Source organism: Alosa alosa, chromosome 10 (genome assembly GCF_017589495.1).
Source record: "Alosa alosa isolate M-15738 ecotype Scorff River chromosome 10, AALO_Geno_1.1, whole genome shotgun sequence".
NCBI classification, from domain to species: domain Eukaryota; kingdom Metazoa; phylum Chordata; class Actinopteri; order Clupeiformes; family Clupeidae; genus Alosa; species Alosa alosa.
This window is the reverse complement of record NC_063198.1, coordinates 18,090,260-18,106,221: the sequence shown is the minus strand read 5'-3', so window position 1 is coordinate 18,106,221 and position 15,962 is coordinate 18,090,260. Positions and strand designations below refer to the sequence as shown.

General features: G+C 44.7%; 1 protein-coding gene across 1 annotated transcript in view; it reads right to left on the bottom strand.

The window, feature by feature from the left end:
* Positions 1-14,686, bottom strand: part of trim62.1 (tripartite motif containing 62, tandem duplicate 1) — a 56,751-nt gene extending 42,065 nt beyond the window's left edge. The window contains exons 1-2 of the mRNA XM_048254986.1: positions 14,585-14,686; positions 13,300-13,914 (exon numbers count right to left, since the gene is read on the bottom strand). Coding sequence (XP_048110943.1) covers positions 13,300-13,707 — 408 coding nt within the window. The 5' untranslated portion in view covers positions 13,708-13,914; positions 14,585-14,686. The remainder of the gene's footprint in view (positions 1-13,299; positions 13,915-14,584) is intronic.
* Between the last annotated feature and the right edge of the window lie 1,276 nt (positions 14,687-15,962).

Genomic DNA, 15,962 nt, shown 5'->3' with positions numbered 1-15,962 from the left:
AAAGAGCTGCAGTGTGTGTGTGTGTGTGTGTGTGTGTGTGTGTGTGTGTGTGTGTGTATGCAGGCAGAGGCTCAGAGCATCCAAACAACAGAGGGCAGGCCAGAGGGATAATTAGGACTGCTCATTGTCTCATTGTATCTGGTCTAGTATAATACTTTGGTGGCTGCAGTAGCTCCATGGCCCAGGCTTACTAGCTGATCTGAAGCAGGGGAGAGGGGGTTCACATTCAGATGGCTACAATCCATTTATTGACACTGACTTGACTTGTAGTTAGAGGGGTGATCTCTGTCTTTCTCTCAGACACATACACACACACAAACACACACAGTATATTCACAAACACACACGGACATGCAACATTGAACGGATCATAGTAATCTGGCAGGAGGTGAAGGCTTAAGCCTGCCCAGCTGATTTTTGGGATCAATTAGCGTGCAGCCACTTTGTGCAGCCATTGTCATAAAAACAAGCAAATACGAACAGATGGGCCATTAGTATCTGTGTGTGTGTGTGTGTGTGTATGCATGTGTGCATATGAGGGCAGAGGAGATCCAAAGGCCCTCGCTCCCTGCCCGGGACACAAGTTGGCTTGAAATGAATCAACCAAACCCAGGCAGCCTACAGTAGCTAAACCTGCACGAAAAACCAACATCGGCCCCAGTGGCCCTAGGGCTGTAGGGGAAAGGGGGGAGAGAGTAGGACTCAGGGCTCAGGATAAGACCCATATTTACAGACTTAACTTCTCCTGGCCAGCACTTCTACTTTTTCTTAGCCTGAGATGACACGCAAATCCGCTCCCTTGGTGATCCAGTGCTCAGCTAACTCCCAGTGTGAGCCTGTGAGTTGGCCAGCCCCGCGGCAAACAGGGCAGTCCCTCCAAGAGGCTCTTGGACCTCGCGCTGACACTCACCCAAAACACACACACACACACACACACACACACACACACACACACACACCAAGCACATCGGCTCAAAGCTCAGCTTAAGCTCCGCAGCCTCATCGCTCTAAACTGAACACGCACCGGCTGTGAAATACAGACTCATCTAAGCTGTTTCAGCTTCCCCAAAGATGGCGCAGTGGGCAGATGCAGCATTTCCTGCACAGCCCTACATTTGCCGTAGATTCAGCTGGATGTTTGGTGGCATGCATGGATCAGGCTTCGCTCTCAGCCCAAGCCACATAAGCTATAAAAGCTTTCAGGGAATGTGCTCCAAGGCTTCCAGGATGATTGAAATGTCATTTCTGCCAAGATTAGACTGAGCACCTTGGCAGAAAAAATATTTACAGCAAGTGAGACATGCAGAGCCCAGTTAAAATATGGCTTAAACTGCAAAGCTAATGGATAATAAAAGTCACCAATACAGAACCTCACTTCAGCTATGTCACTGCAGAATGGAACAGTGTCCCATAATAACCAGCACAGGCAATGCCACAAGCCCATCAGAAATTCTGCCTAAGATAAATATAGCGTTTTCTTCATGTAGTTAGTTAGGCACGTGGCTAATGATCACTGGCACAGTGATTCAGGAATTTATGGTGATCTATTTCAGAATTGCATCATATTAATGTGGCTATGATCGACAGCATAGGCCTTCCTACGTGCCAAACACAAATCCACAGTAACTGGTTCACTGTTGTTGCTCCAGCATCTTCCTATCTTTCTATTTAACTGGCCTGCATGCTGCAGCATATGCGAGCCACGATAGCCCCAGGCATAATGGCTATATATTTTTTCATTGCATGCTACAGGGAAACTGCAGACACGTCTACATTCAGAGTGGGACGTTTGTCATGGGGCTTTAGTCTGAGATGACTTTTCAATCAGGTGGTGACGTTCTGCTACCTTGGGAATGGGGATGGAATGGGGGCACATTTCTTATGCAGCGCTACACACTGCAGACATTATATTGACAGTCACGGATTTACAGCCTGGGATGAGACGTGTCAAATAGAAAATACAATCTCGGGCCGGCAGTTCTATTACCTCAAGGACTGAAGACACACACCCTCATCCAGCCCATCCTCATGCTGGAGACAAACACTCCCATGATTTATAATGGGGCTGCGGGGGAGGGACGTGTCTGGCCACAAATAGAGTGTCAAAGTTCAGTTTCTCCGCCTCAAGGAAGTGCGGGCTCTGATTTCCTGTGTTTATTATAGTTGGCAATAACGGCAGCCATATTCACAGACTGGGATTTATGGCAGTGCTTAAGTCGCAGGCTTCCTTTGATCAGAGACAGTCTGATGGGCACCACTGAAGACACTGACTACAATACAGCGCACACAATTCTTTATTATTGGTTATAAATATTTATTACAAAACTTTCACATTATTAGTCAGTACAAAGTATTGAGGGTAGTAGACCTGACATCTGTTATAATCTTTGGAACTGCCCTTGAGTATGAAAACACACCCATAACGTAAATCTTCATTGCCACAAGGTCCAAAATGGGACCAAAACCATCACAAAAACATCACAATGGCCTATCTAGCATTTTGGAAATTTGATGACGCTTGGTTGATCCCATTTGAGTCATGTGATGAAGACAAAATGCCATATTGATCAATAGAATACATGCACACACTGCATGTTCATTTGTTCAGAGACTGCATTATATTGTCACCCATTACCTCTTTACATTGATTTGTCACTGCTCAAAATCCCATTAGTAAACAGGTCAGAGGCATTAAACAGATTACAAAATCTGTCACAGTAAGGTTCTAATGAATCCAAAGGTCAAGGGTTTGCATTATGACACTCACTTTCATCTCCTGTTTATAAAAACATCGGTTTAATTCATAAATTAAGGTTAAAAACAATGCAATTACACATACAGAGATTTCTGTTTGCATAATATTTTAGCATAACCATTTAATATAGAAAAAAAACAGAAAATCCATTGAGATATATTTTTGTCTTCTATATAGAATCTAATTTACATCCGATCTACTGCAAACTGTAGCTTTGCCTCAACACAACGTGTGCATTATCTGGCTTTGAACAGCAGTGTGGATCAGCCTGACTAACGTAAACACACAGATGACACCAATCCCCTTTCACAAACAGGAGAAACAGGTAAGCTGGAGAACAGGGCTAGTGCTGAAGTTCACTTCCAGCAGATGATCAAACATGATGCGTGCGCACGCACACACACTCACACACACACACACACACACACACACACACACACACACACACACACACACACACACACACACACACACACACACAGCATCAAGCCAAGCTTGTGTGAGATAAGAAGCTGCTTTGGAGCATCCTTTTCATTCCTCGTTTCACCCATCTCTGGCTGTGTCTAATTGATAGCACAAGCTAAATCAACTTCAGTGCCTCCCAGGGTGCCCTCAGTAGTGCCATTTCCCTGAATTAGTTCCAGTGCCGGCCATGTAAAAAGGGAAGCGCCTCCCTCTGCTGCTGCGCCATGTAGCGCCGCTTCCTAATGACGTTATCTGCGTTATGTGGTTAATAGATTGTGACCGCTGTGCTTTTGACCACAGCTCCCCCAAGCAGTCGTGATAACGGGGTCGGCACCTTGAAGCTGTAGCGTGCAGGTAGACGGCACGGTCTGCCAATATACTAGCACTAGCCCTTCTGGGCTCTCAGACGAGCAGGAGAAAGCTCTGCTGTTTAATGAAGCGATGGGATAAGGCGAAAGAGGAATGGGAAAAAAGAGAAGAGAAGAGAGAGAGAGAGAGAGAGAGAGAGATAGAGAGATAGATAGATAGATGAGAGAGAGAGAAAGAAAGAAAGAAAGAAAAGAAAGAAAGAAATGGAGAGAAAGGGGTGGTGTGGTAAGATGTAAATAACAAGAAGGACCACAAGCATAAGAGAGGAAAAAAAGGAAGGAAGAGACGAGTCTGCATACAAGAGTGTGTGCAAGAGAGAAGAAGGGAATACAGAGAGCAAGAGAAATGGAGAGAAACAGAAGAGGAAAAAAAAGTCATAAAAGACAGAAATAAAAAGAGAGACAGAAGGACAGAAAGTGAGAGAAAGAGTGAAAGCAAGAAAAAAAAGAGAAATATACAAGGAGCGAGCAAGAAACGGTGGATGAACAAGTGTGAGAGAGGAGAGCAAGCCCCGGCCACAGCAGAGGCGTTAGCAGATACGGGTGCCCTTGTTAGTGCCTGAGTCATGACTGCAGCCCTAGGCAGAGACACAAGAGGAGTGACTGTGGGGGTCTGTAAAGGACACATTTTTAACCACAGGTAAACACCACCACAAGGGCAAGGGTCTACGCTTGTATGTGTGTGTGTGTGTGTGTGTGTGTGTGTGTGTGTGTGTGTGTGTGAGATGAGCCTGAGAGACAAGGAAACACACTTATGCTAGATTTGATTGACCATCCTCATGCTGGAATGCCACGAGGCTAGTGCATGTGACTACACCAACACAGTGTGACTACACCAACATCACGCCAGCAGGAGGAAAACCATGGTGTGTCCTGATTCAACTTGAGAGGAAAACCCTGATCTGCTAAGAAAGCCTACGCCAGGAGGAAAAGCAAGTCCTAGAAGAACAGAGGAGGTTTGTCTCGGCTCGCTTAGTTTCATGCGACGCCTGCTGCTTTGTGGAGGAAATTAATTCAACAAAGAAAGAAATAAACTACAGTACTGCCGCAGAGCATGGTGGAGCGGAGCCGAGAAGAGTGGAGTGGTGGACTTCTTTGGGGGTTAAAGGCACCAGGCTATCTAAGGACAAATGGAGCAGAAAGAAATTCTCAGGGCGAGCAGGCAAATCAGTCAGTCGAGGTCTCTCTTCTTACTTGCCTCGCTCCAAACTCACGCAGCCATCTGACAGTTTGGCTCACAAGAATGGCCTTGGTCAGACATTTGGACTCAGCATGGAGTCCAAGTGTGCCGTCCCCACCACCATCTCCTCCTCTCTAGTCTGCTAGATCTGGGTCGTCACCAAGCACCAGCCAATGGAAAATAACAGCAGGGCGAACAACCTTGAAACCAATAGCAACTGGGCACCAGGGCAACCGGCCGGTTCCCCTGATACTGCAGAGTATCAATTGGCTTCAGTGGCTGTACAAGGTCACCTGAATGAGAGAAGCTGCAGCAGCAGCAGCAGCAGCAGGTAGGCTAGCCTAGCATAGCACATGCTGGTTGTCACTGGATCTGAATGGAGGGAGCGCTGAGAGAGCGGATGATTAGTATAATTGACAGACAGAGGCGCTGCTACATTTGCTTGTTGAAATGTCAAAATAAGAGACATGAATCAAGTTGTCTCTAAAAAAAAGACCAAATACTGTTTCTGCTGTTAAGAAAAGGTTGGGATCATAGCCTGGCCGCTGAATATCTGAGTGTCACAGTCCCCTGCACAGTTGCAGCTGACAAACTTCAGAGGGTAATCAGGGATCTGTTGTAGGGACTGGTGCATAACCGTGTTGTCCTTGTTTCCATCCATACACAAGGACATCCAGTGATAGACTTTGTGCAGTTTGTCAGCTGCAACTGTGCAGGGGACTGTTACACTCTCAGGTGCTGCTGTAAAAAGCAAGGTGTTTTTCTGCTTGTGGGAACGGTCATGATAACTCTTGCCTGAACATCAACCAGCCAGATAACAGGAGTGAGGGAGTGCAGGGGAGTTGGATGAGGTTTGTTAAATTTTAAACTGATTAAGGAAGTTTTGTTTTGTAATTGTTCAATAAAACCTTGTTATGGATTTTTTATGGACTTGACGTCATTTTTACTCAAAACTAATGGCTGGGATAGATTCATCACCCCTAAAAACCCCTAGTTAGACATCTCAAAAGCTAATATTGGTAAAAAAAAATAATTATTATTTTCGCCCAGACCCTCTGGGCATCCCAAACTTGATTGGCTCTCCAGGCGTTTCCCAGAGGATTTGGCCGTGGATAAATTGGGAGGTGTTACTAGACATCTATAGGAACACATAGCAAAAAAAGATTGGCGAAAAAAATGCCTAACTTTCCCTAACTAATAAAACATCCTGCTATTTATCCCTGCTCACAAAAAGCTTACCTCTCTGTGCATAAAGATAAAGATATTACATTATCTTTAGGCACATGGACTGGTTTTCTAAATAAACTGCAACTCAATGAAATCTGACCAAGGTCCACACTGCATTTACTGTATATATTTGCTTAGAATTATGTCACACACCAAAAACCAACAACTACTACTACTACTAAGAGCCAAGGCCAATGAAAATCTCCGTAGCTGGCATGTGATTATCCCGGGCTAAATACATGCCAGGTTCCTGAACCTGTAACCTATCCCTTGACAGACATCTGTTGTGATGGTATGGTGCAGAAAATAATCTCTTTACATGAATGCATGAGTGCCATGGCTGCACAGTGACTGACTAGCAGATTGAATGACGAATCCCACCAGCGGGACAGCAACAGGCAGGATGGGAGCAGCTCAGTTGTGGAAATGCTGATGGATACCAAGGAAAAAACACCCATCTCCCTGGAGACGGAGGAAGTGCATTAGTTCCCTCTACACCGCAGTCCCACTTTCCTCAGTCATTACCCCCAAGCATGTACACACACACACACACACACACACACACACACACACACGTTTGTGCCTGCCTGCACAGACACACTTGAATGAGTCACTTAGTGTGTGTGTGTGTGTGTGTGTGTGTGTGTGTGTGTGTGTGTGTGTGTGTGTGTGTGTGTGTGTGTGTGTGTGTGTGTGTGTGTGTGTGTGTTTTGAGAGCTTGAGTGATGAGCTTATGTGTGTGTGTGCAGGTATGTGTTCGCAGGGGTCCAGGTTTGTGTCTTAGCCCATGCATGCATGCACACACACAGACAGAGAAACACACACACACACACAACACACACACACACACACACACACACACACTTAGGGTGATTTCAGACCTATAGTTCAGTTATTTGGTCCGCAGCAGGCAATAAATTGGTACAATGTCGTGAAGAAACTGGTCCGGTTCGGTTTTACACACGCATTGTTTCTAGGCGGACCAAACTGCGTGGGAATTGACAGCTCCCTCAGGTGTTTCTTCTGGCTATTTCAAGCTATTTCGTTGTAGGCTACACACTGGAGTGACAGTTTTACGGGGCGATCTTGGCTCATTGTTTGCATTTGTGACTTTTGGCAAATTGTGGAATTTGGAAACTAGTCATGACTGCAGCTAGAAAATGTTTACTCAACCGACCATACATGTATGAAACATTGTTTGTATCTCCTCACACATCCACATTTGTCCATGTTGCACATTATTAGGACCAATGGCGCATGCCATTTATTTAGGAAGTGAATAGGAAATGAAATGTACCTAATTTTACCAACGATCAAGTGATCTTAACTCCCATAATTCACCACAACTAGACAGTTGGACCTGTTTGTTTCAGGTTGTCTTTCTCACCAGCAGGACCGCACCAGAGTTTGTTAGATGGTGTGGACCGAGACCACCTCTTTTTTGTGGTCTCGGACCGATCAATTTGGTGTGCACCTGAGTGCGATTGTTGCTTTCCAACCAACACAAACGAACCGAAACAAGGGCCCAAAAGCACTCGAGTTTGATTAAAACAAACTAAAGGCTGTCGGTGTGAAAACGCCCTTAGACAGATATTGCTCCACCAGCAAACTAGAGGGCCTGGCAAGCCTCTCCCATTAATGCCAAGATCCTGGAGCGGAGGTTACAGGGGTGACATGCAAAGTTAAGCAGATTACACAAGCAGATCTACCAGCCCCATGGTAGCAAAGGCAGTACCAGCAACAGGCAAAATCCTGCCCCTTCTGCCCGCCAATGCCCACTGTTTACCGGGCACCAGGGAGCATGCTGGCTGGGATGCCTGGCATGATGAGGGGCTTAATGCAGCTTTTAACTCCAATACTGGGTCCCAAATTCACCCCCTTCTTTTCTATCGGAGTGATTTTATTGACAATTCCATTGCCCTGGCTGTGGGTGTGTGCATATATGTGTGTATGTGTGTGTGTGTGTGTGTGTGTGTGTGAGCAGGGGTAGATAGACTGTGAGTGACATTAACATCCTCGTGGATTAATAAAACGAGCCAAAATGAAATGACCTGAATTAGACATTAATTAGGCATCAAAGTGCTTAATAATTGATGTTTTCCCAAAGATGCTGTTTTACAGGCCACAAGGCGATGACTGAGCTCTGCAGTGACTGTTTTTCCTTCTCCTCGCCTGACAGCTGCCTGTGTTGGAGCACGCTGGGCTGTGGGGAGACAAGGCGCAGGGTCTCTGAAGGTGTCATTACTGACAGACACACAGACCGAGAGGGATGGAGGAAAGAGGGAGGGAGGGATAGATGGAGGGAGGGAGGGGGCTGCAGAAGCATGGAATAGATTGCAAAGGAGAGGTGCAGGGCTGGAAGGGGAAGACTGAAGGGTATGGCAGATAGGGAGAGCAAGGGAACAAGGAAGGAGGACGATGAACGATGAGCAGGAGAGAGATTGAGAGTGTGAGGGAGAGTGTGTGAGTGAGTGAGTGAGAGTGAGTCATGCCTTAAAATCACTTTACCAATAAAATATAGTTTAGGCACTTGCATATATTGTTAAACAATGAGATTAAGCATGAAAGAAATAATGGTAGATCAGTAGCAGAAGGACTTACACAGATATCTACATGATGATTGAGAACCCCCTGTGGTCTGACAGCTCCCTGGTGGGGAGATCTATTCTGGTTCCCTGGTGAGCTCGCACTGCCTTGGAGAACCCGGCGAGGACAAGTTTCACAAGGGCAGAACTACTGCCACAGAACAGGCCGTACTTACAATGTCCAGATTCCAGCACATCCAGATTTATCGGATCCCGATAGAACTGCTTGGCACCAAGGCAAAGCCATTCCACATAATTCTATCAAACAACATAGGAGCATTAAAAGGGCAGAAAACACACACACACACACACACACACACTCACCAGAAGAACATAACCGAACTCCCACCCCATCTGTTCTCCGGAATAGTCACGACTTGTATGATTGTGGAATTAATCTGCGATATGGAAACAAGTGGCTTAATAACGCTCACGCAGAGGAAGCTAGAACATAGATTCCTTTGAGCACTGAAAGTTTGCCAAGCCTGATTACATTCCATTCGCAGGCCTTTATTGCCCACTTGTAAGCGCCTTTAAACACATAGGCCCCCTTCCAGGCTTATTCAGCTGAACCAGGCTGTGCAGAACTAATGACAAGTGGGCCTGTGTGACGTTAAGTCGTTTTACATGAGTATCACTCATGAGCCCATGCCCACGCACAGTCGCACACTGAAAGTGTAGAAAGTTCCTCCTGAGACAGGTTCGCTGCCAACCTGGCTGCATCCTGACCACAAATGAGATGGGATTGGTCCACGCCATTGCATCAGACCTTGGGTATTTGCAGGCAACAGGAAGACTGACAGGATGTAGAACATTATGTGCCGAAGCGAAGAGGCGGAGGGAATCTGGCATGATCATTAACTCGGGAAAGAATATGCTTGAAATAGAACCCAATTTACCTGTTTTCTTAGTTCCTTCATTTCTTCAAAGTGCCAAAACTGAAGTCTGCTCAAGTGAATCAAAGGATAAGCATGTCGCTTTAAGAAAAGAGAGACAACCGAGCAAAGATAGAAATAATGTTAAATTATTTAACCAGAAAGTTTCTGAAGTGCTCAGAGAAAGCAGGGGGAAATGCAGACCTAATTAGGCTATTTCTGTTACGCTGGCATTTCTCAGCGGCGGATTAATTGAGTGTACTAATCATCGTCTTACAGGCTCGCAACAAATTAAAAACCCACAAGAAATGTAGAGCGTTCGTTCCTCCACAGAACTTCAAAATCCATGTGGACTTCAACAACAAGAAAAGAAAAGGTCTCGGATATCCAGATTGGAAGTTTATTTACATTTTGCTCTCAGCAACCAAAATAGATGCCCATTTCCCCCAGGCTTCCCCGCAGGCCAAAAGGCACTTTGCTTTGGCTAAATCATTTAATTAGCTGTGGAGAACGATTGAGGAATTTCCTGGGAAACCGCTCCTTGTGTGCGACAAAGGACCTTGGCACTGGAGTGTGCCGATCTCCTTGGTAATGCTTGTTTCTGGGGGAAGAGAGAGACAGCCTGGAGAGCCTTTCCTTGAAGGTCTTACAGAGACAGTGCCGAGGCGATTCGAGTCCAGTCAGCCGGCCGGCTGGCCAGTGGACTTGTCCAAGCAGTCCGTGCGATACACACAAAAAGCGGAGGTGCGGAAACAGGGGGGGCTTCATAAATCTCTCCCTTGGGTGCCTCTGGAAAAGAGAGCGACACAAATCGCCTGACTACTGCAGCGTGTTGCACTAATTAATTCTCCATCGGGATCACACACACACACACACACACACACACACACACACACTTTGTAAGCAAGATCAAAAAAGCTTTTTGAACTGTGTGCGTGCTTGTGAGTTTAAGCACATGCCTGTACCTGTATACCAAATTATGTGACTGCTAAAGGACTGATGACAAAGCAAAGGAAACCGCTGCTTTGCATCAACAGGGTGAAATAGGGGTTTAATTTACATAACACATCTTAAGAGCCATCATAGGCAACCGGACCTGCCCGTAGAGTAAACATTTCAACACAGAGACACACTGTGAAAATCCCTGCTCTTTGCTCTGTTGCTATAGCTACCTGTCAAGATAGAGATAACTGGGTTTGTCGATGTTGCAGCAGCTTGCCATAAACTACCAAAAGCAAGAAAACAACCATTTCCTTATCCACAACGCCTAGGCCAAACTGTGATGAAGAAGCATTCGAAACCTCAGGTAGTCCAAGCAGTCCCCCTTTGTAAAGCGTTTGTAAATGCAGCAGATAAGCACCCAATACACAAACACGACTGCTCTCCATTAGCTGCCAATGGAGTCTTATCAGGCCTCACGTGCATGTGCTGAGAGCAATCACGGTGTGGAACAAGTGCCATGGTTAAGATACTGGAAGGAGTGGAGAGCCCTGCTCCAGCACAGAGAAGCCCTTGGCTGCAGCTTGCAGATCAGGGCTGGGCTCAATGTGGGGCGGAGCGCAACGTTGAGCTCAGCCCACCTTCAGCACATCTTCTCACGCTGACCATGTCCGTAGGGCCTACCTCGTTTCCTACTGTCCAAGTTATATTTCTCAACATAATCTCTAGGAAGAATGCTTAAATCTATAAAATCATTTCCTCGACTCAAAACACAGAGGTTAGACTCTCGCTGTTAGGCTAACAGTACTGGGTAGAGTAGCCTATAATACGTAGGGGAGAGGTACAATTGTAACAGTGGTACAAATGTAACAGTGTTTTTTTCTTAAGATATGGTGTAGCTACAGAAACGTATATAGACACATATCATGTAATTATGTAGAATCTTACAGCCATCCAAATATGAATGGTCTAATTAAATACGACCAGAGATATTAAGAAAAAGGTGCAAAATTCAAGCATCGCAATTTTTTATTTATTTTTTAAACCGCAAAAGTTTGCTTCGTGAAATTTGAGTGTGGACTTCAATCACATGTCATTCATATCTTCAGTCCCTCTGTTTCAAGTTAACATGATGCAAATAACAGTTGTAACACCCGTCTCTATGGCAAAATGAACTGATTTTATCGCGCGGACACTTCTGATTGCGAGTTATATGATTTTTGTGCCGCGATCACACCCAATTAAATGTATGTATCGCCTAAACAATAGGCTAGAGAGGCCAGTATTATGTACTCTACTCTTAGCAGACCTTATAAAGTATTCTATAAAGAAAATACCTATAGGCTAGAGATAAAATGCATTGATAATGTTATTGCCATAGGCCTATGTTTATGCAGACTGGATGTAATGACCTTTATAGCGTAGCCTAGGCCTACTTGGATTACCCAAGAAACGCAGATGGTGTAGCACAGATTCTAGAACGCTAGGGGGGAACGAGCTGCAGGGGGAGTTCCACTGCTGTACTGAGGTTCATGGTGTGTGTGTGTGTGTGTGTGTGTGTGTGTGTGTGTGTGTTAAAACTGATAGCCTTCTCATTAGTTGACCCTCAAAACACAACTGCAAATGTTAGATCCAAAAAGAGAACCATACCCTGCTAATCTCCAAAATATACACAAGGCAGGAATAAAGTGGGACACATGACTGATTGACACTTGCATTTTTGGGTCACAGGATCACAGAAGGTCCATTCTGCTGTTCAAACGACCAAATACATATCTGTAATAACACAGTATCTTGATCTGCATTAAAGGCTGATTAAATAAGGAAGGAAAATCTAATAACATATTGCAGAGATTCATTCCCAAGTTTTATTTCATTCCCAAGTCTCATTTCCAATAAATGGCTGGTTCAAAGTCTATGAAGAGAAAGGTTTTGGTTTCAAAATACATCATGGCACCAGCAGATTTCCACATATTTCACTAAGCAATCAGAGTGGAATTTGCAGAGGTCGCCAAGACTGCTGTGTCTCCATATTACACCACTGCCAGATTATCTGACAGATCATTTGTTTCACACACACACATAGATATTTTATGTTCAGCACCACACACACACACACACACACACACACCTTGTGTGTTTGAGAGTTTCTCAGTTCTTGTGAGCATTCCCTGAATGCTTCCATAACAAACAGTTAGACATCATCAGTTATACTACGAAGCACGTTAGACATCATGGGGAACACATCTAGGCTATGTAGACATATCGAGGCTTGACAAAGCCTTGACTCAGGGGTATACGTTAAGTGATACTACGATTGCAGTTATGTGATATATTTGTCAAACTAGGCTTTCAGCTCAGATCTGTGCGTGTTCTCGGTGTTGGGATGACTTTGGCCAATCGTGTAATGTGGAGACGCACAAGACCGCCTCTATTTAAAAACAATTACTTCCGCATTCATGAGCGATAGCTTAATCTACACTGCGGTCATTTTTTGTGTCTAACCTATAACATCAAATAAATCAATTGTCATCAGTTGTTGTATGGTATGCAAGTCCATAGTGGGATATTTGCACGCACAGCACTATTAAAGCGCATTCGAGATCCAAAATGTTAGTAGAAGCGGAGCTCCACCTGTAAGATATATGACAGAATTCTACACGTGAGATAACTTCGTTTTTAAGACAATTGATTGGTCAGTGTGCGGTAGATTACACGATTTGAGCTATAACTTAGCACATAACCTCCTCTCGACCAGGTTTGGTTGACAGCATGAGATACCATGGTGACATAGCGACACTAAAACCGATCCACTTTCGTGTCACAGCATAGCCTGGCTTTGAGCGCAACATACCTCGCTAACCCACTAATCGAGATTCGTAATACACCTCACTGTAAGGCTTACCTGTAGCTCCTCAAAGGCCTCGTCAATGGTGGTCACCTGGTGCTGTTCATGTAAGGCAGGCTCATCACAGAAGAAGCACACAAGACTCTTATCAGTGAGGCAGAAGAGCTTGACCTTCTCGTGGTCCTTGCAGGGGTAGGTGCTCCTCTGTGCATTGAGGATGGCATCCAGCGGGAAGGCAGAGTATCTCTCCACGATGTTGGAGAGCTTGAGGCTCGGGGAGAGCAGGGGGTCAGCGAAGGTCCTCCGGCACTCTGGGCAATCTCTGGCACCGTGATGCTCCTGTCTGCTCCAGTGCTCCGTGATGCACTTCCGACAGAAGTAGTGCTCGCAGCCGAAACTGACAGGGTCTTGGTAGATACTCAGGCAGATTGAACACAGGAGCTCGTCTTTCAGACAGCAAGCCATTTGCAAGTGTGTAGGGGAAGCAGCATTTAAGTAAGCCTGACCAACAAGGGTTTGGGGCTCAGTTGGAGTAGAAGTGTTTGACAAATTCTATTCACTTTCGCTAGTATAGGTAGGGGCATTTGCTTATGATTAGATTGGTATATTATGTCAATTTGACAATTTCACGGCTGCGAGGTGTCTTCTTTCGGTTCACCCTTCTTCTAGTCTCTGTGAAACACAATGACAGACACGTCAGTTAGTTGCATTGATGTGCTGATGCTATTCAACAGGAAAACAAGACCGCATGTATCCATGCATCAGCATTGTGTCTGTAAACAAAGGGTAGCAAAGCAGTGAAATGGGCTAAGTAGTAAACAACGTTATAACCAGCATTTAAAGAACGTTAAATGGATATCAAAGCAATATATGATATAGTGTGCTGTGACGTTAAAGCTGCCGATCGCTAACTCGGTTGCCAGATGGCTTCTTTACAAATGATTAACGTTAGCCTGACACTGTCGCTCAGGATAAGGAATGCGGAGCTTTTATGGGAACCCTTGCCTAGATGACAAAATTACTTGAATGTAAACTCCAGGTTTGAATTCCATGTGTGTCCATGTGTTCAAATGGGTTGCTTGCGCGAGACACTATAACGCTTTTCAACACCGTTTCACACGTCGCAGTGCTCAACTTTAAACACTCATAAATTCGCTTTGGCATCACTCAGTTAGCAAGCTATCGTTAGCTGCCCATATTACATCTCGCTAACTAATTAGCTAGCAGACTGACTGGCTAGCTTACTATGTAAACAGTCATTCTGTTCTGCATAGATGAAACACACACTCCGTGTCTGTCATGCATGGATGAAAAAGAAATGTGTCATGAGTAATGTCCCTACCGTTTTCAATTCTTGACGAGCCTTGCCAGATTGACCATTTCGGACAACTTCTGCGCCTCCTCCTCTTTGCGCTTCTACCACCTGCACCAACTCTGTCCAATGCCCAAGTCAATCCAGGAAGGAATGAAACACAGCAATGGGATAAACCATTTTCAGTGTACTCATAAAATAGGTTGGACGAGCCGTTACACATTTTGTAGTACATCACAATGCAAGGCAATTGTGACCAGACATTTACATATGTGTCAAAATTAATGTTTGGTTTTATTTTTTTAGGTGAAAATATTGCATTTATAAAATAAGCTGCCTTGTCCGCAAATCAGTAAGAGGAAAGTGCTCCCCCTACGAAAAATATGGAAGCGCGCAAATTTCCTCATTTCCAATCCAGGCACAATCCACAATCCATGCGTTTATTCATAAATCTAACCTAAGCATTTCTAGGTGTAAAGTGCGTTGCCTGTAAAAACTACGGCTACACGCCACTTGATATTTGTTGACACATACCAAACGTGTAGTAGGCCTATATCAAGCGTAGACTAGGCTACAAGTGGCCCTGTGCTTTGTAACTTCAAATGATTTGTTCCCTCTTATCACTCTCTGAGTTTGATCTCAACACAAACAAGCCGTCGCTAAAACCTATGTAAAAATTACAATGTTAAATTCTGATTTGGCTACACAATAACAGTTAGGCCTAATATGAGTTGTTATTCTTGGACTGTGAACTTAACATATATTGAACTTTATTACATTAATTAATGGGGAAGGCGCCAAAATTCCTGCTGGGGGGTGCGTGTCCTTTGTGGCACCCAAGCTCTCAGGTTTTCTTTTCTCCCAGACAGGGATGGGTGTCTATGGGTGGTACGATAAACATATGTAGTCTATTTTAAAGGGCTCTTCTTCATGAAATTGACAGACAGGGATGGGTGTTAATGGGTGATATGATTAACATATGCAGTCTATTCTAAAGGGCTTCTTCATGAAATTCTCAATGGGTACCCTCATCCAAGGACAACTCCAAGCATCTTCATTTCTTATTAATGTTCTTATGCTGAATGCCATGTGAGTTTCAAAAATAATTAACAAGCCTGAACTTGTCCCATTTCATCTCCCCAATGCTTCTGCTCTCAGCCAAAATGAAACATGACACTCAATGAAATAGTGCAATAAGACACAGCACAATGCATCACTTCTCATTACACCCGAGTGGAGTAATGAAGAACAATAAAAACGAGACCAAAAATCTCAGTCATTCATAGCAGGAAGACCAATTCAACCGATACACGTGCGCGAGGAGCACAGAGGTTAGTGGGTTGTGGTTGACATCAGTCAGTTTTCTTGAAAGGTAATGTTGGTTTCTTGTAAAGCAAGTCAGTAGCAG